The sequence below is a fragment of the Bubalus bubalis genome, chromosome 15, assembly GCF_019923935.1.
Source record: "Bubalus bubalis isolate 160015118507 breed Murrah chromosome 15, NDDB_SH_1, whole genome shotgun sequence".
NCBI lineage: Eukaryota > Metazoa > Chordata > Mammalia > Artiodactyla > Bovidae > Bubalus > Bubalus bubalis.
Window position 1 is genome coordinate 20,362,085 of NC_059171.1, and position 1,581 is coordinate 20,363,665.

Sequence of the window (1,581 nt, forward strand, 5' to 3'; positions counted from 1 at the left end):
AAGAACTAACATCTTGACCATATGGATTCTTCCTATCTTTAAACATGGGATGTCTCTCCACTTATTTAGTTCTCTTTTAATTCATTCATCAGAGTTTTGCAGTTTTCCTCATATAGATCTTGCACATAGCTTTTTAGATTTATATCTAAGTATTTATTTGAGGGGGGTACTAATGCAAGCAGTATTGTATTTTTAATTTTATTGTATTTTTAATTTCAAATTCCACTTGTTTGTTGTTGGCATATAGGAAAGCAATTAACTTTTTTTTTTTTTTGAAGGAGAATCTTTTTTATTACTTTTATGTACAGAAAACTCCATAGTGCACACTCAGCCCAGCTTGGTGACCAGCTCTTTGGCCTTCGCCTTTTCCAGCTTGGCGATGCGAGCCACTGACTTCGGCCCCAGGATGTTGCCTCCCCAGTGACGACGGATCTCATCGTATCTGTCGTTGTAATTGGTCCTGATGGCTTCCACCAGCTTAGCCAGGGCACTCTTGTCCTCCGAGTTGACTTGTGCGAAGGCTACGGTGGTGCACGTCTTCCTGTGGACCAGGCGCCCCAGCCGGGCCTTGCCCTTAATGATGCAGTAGGGAACCCCCATCTTGCGGCACAGGGCAGGCAGGAAGACCACGAGCTCAATGGGATCCACGTCGTGAGTGATCACCACCAGCTGAGCCTTCTTGTTCTCCACCAGGGTGGTGACCGTGTTGACCCCTGCTTGAAGGACAGGTGGCCTCTTTGTGGGGACATTGCCTTTGCCGGTGGCTTTCTTCTCAGCTCAGGCCAGCAGCCTCTGCTTCTTCTCTTGCTTTGTCTCTGGTCTGTACTTGTGGGCCAGCTTAAGCAGTTGAGTAGCTGTTTGTCGGTCCAAGGCCTGGGTGAACTGGTTAAGTGCAGGAGGCACTTTCAGCCGCTTATAGAGAATAGCCCTTTGCCGCTGCAGCGAGATGTAGCGGGGCCATTTGACAAAGCGGGTGAGGTCCCTCTTGGGTTGGATGTCCTGTCCAATGCCAAAATTCTTGGGCCTCTTCTCGAACAGGGGGTTGACCACCTTCTTGGCCTCCTGCTTCTTCACCATGGCCGGGCCTGGGGCCACCTTCTTCCCCTTGGCCTTCTTTCCCTTTGGCATCTTGAAGGGCTGGCGTAGAGAGCAGCAATTAACTTTTGTATACTTAATCTTGTGTCCTGAAACCTTGCTATAATATTTAGACTAGTTTCAGGTGTTCTTGTTAATCCTTTCAGATTTTCTACATAGATGATCATAAATTATTGTCTGCAGTTTTTTGAACTGTGAACAGTTTTTCAAACTGCAAATGAAAAGACAGCTTTATGTCTGTCTTCTCAATCTGTATACTTTTTCTTTTCTTACCTTTATGCATAGCAAAGACTTTCAGGATAATGTTTAAAAGGAGTGAAAGGGACATCTATTGATAGGATCATGTGATTTGTCTTTTCTTATTTGTTGATGTGATGGATTACATTAGTTGATTTTTAAATGTTGAACCAAAAAATAAATAAATAAATAAATAAATGTTGAACCAGACTAGCATGCCTGGGATACTATGAGCTACTTGGTCATAGT

At 44.1% G+C, this 1,581-nt stretch overlaps 1 protein-coding gene across 1 annotated transcript; it reads right to left on the reverse strand.

The window, feature by feature from the left end:
* Positions 1–260: 260 nt before the first annotated feature.
* Positions 261–1,165, reverse strand: LOC102389916 (60S ribosomal protein L7a-like). Its single transcript, XM_044928577.2, is given in 1 exon segment — positions 261–1,165. A coding segment is annotated over 1 exon segment (801 nt). The 5' UTR covers positions 1,129–1,165; the 3' UTR covers positions 261–327.
* Between the last annotated feature and the right edge of the window lie 416 nt (positions 1,166–1,581).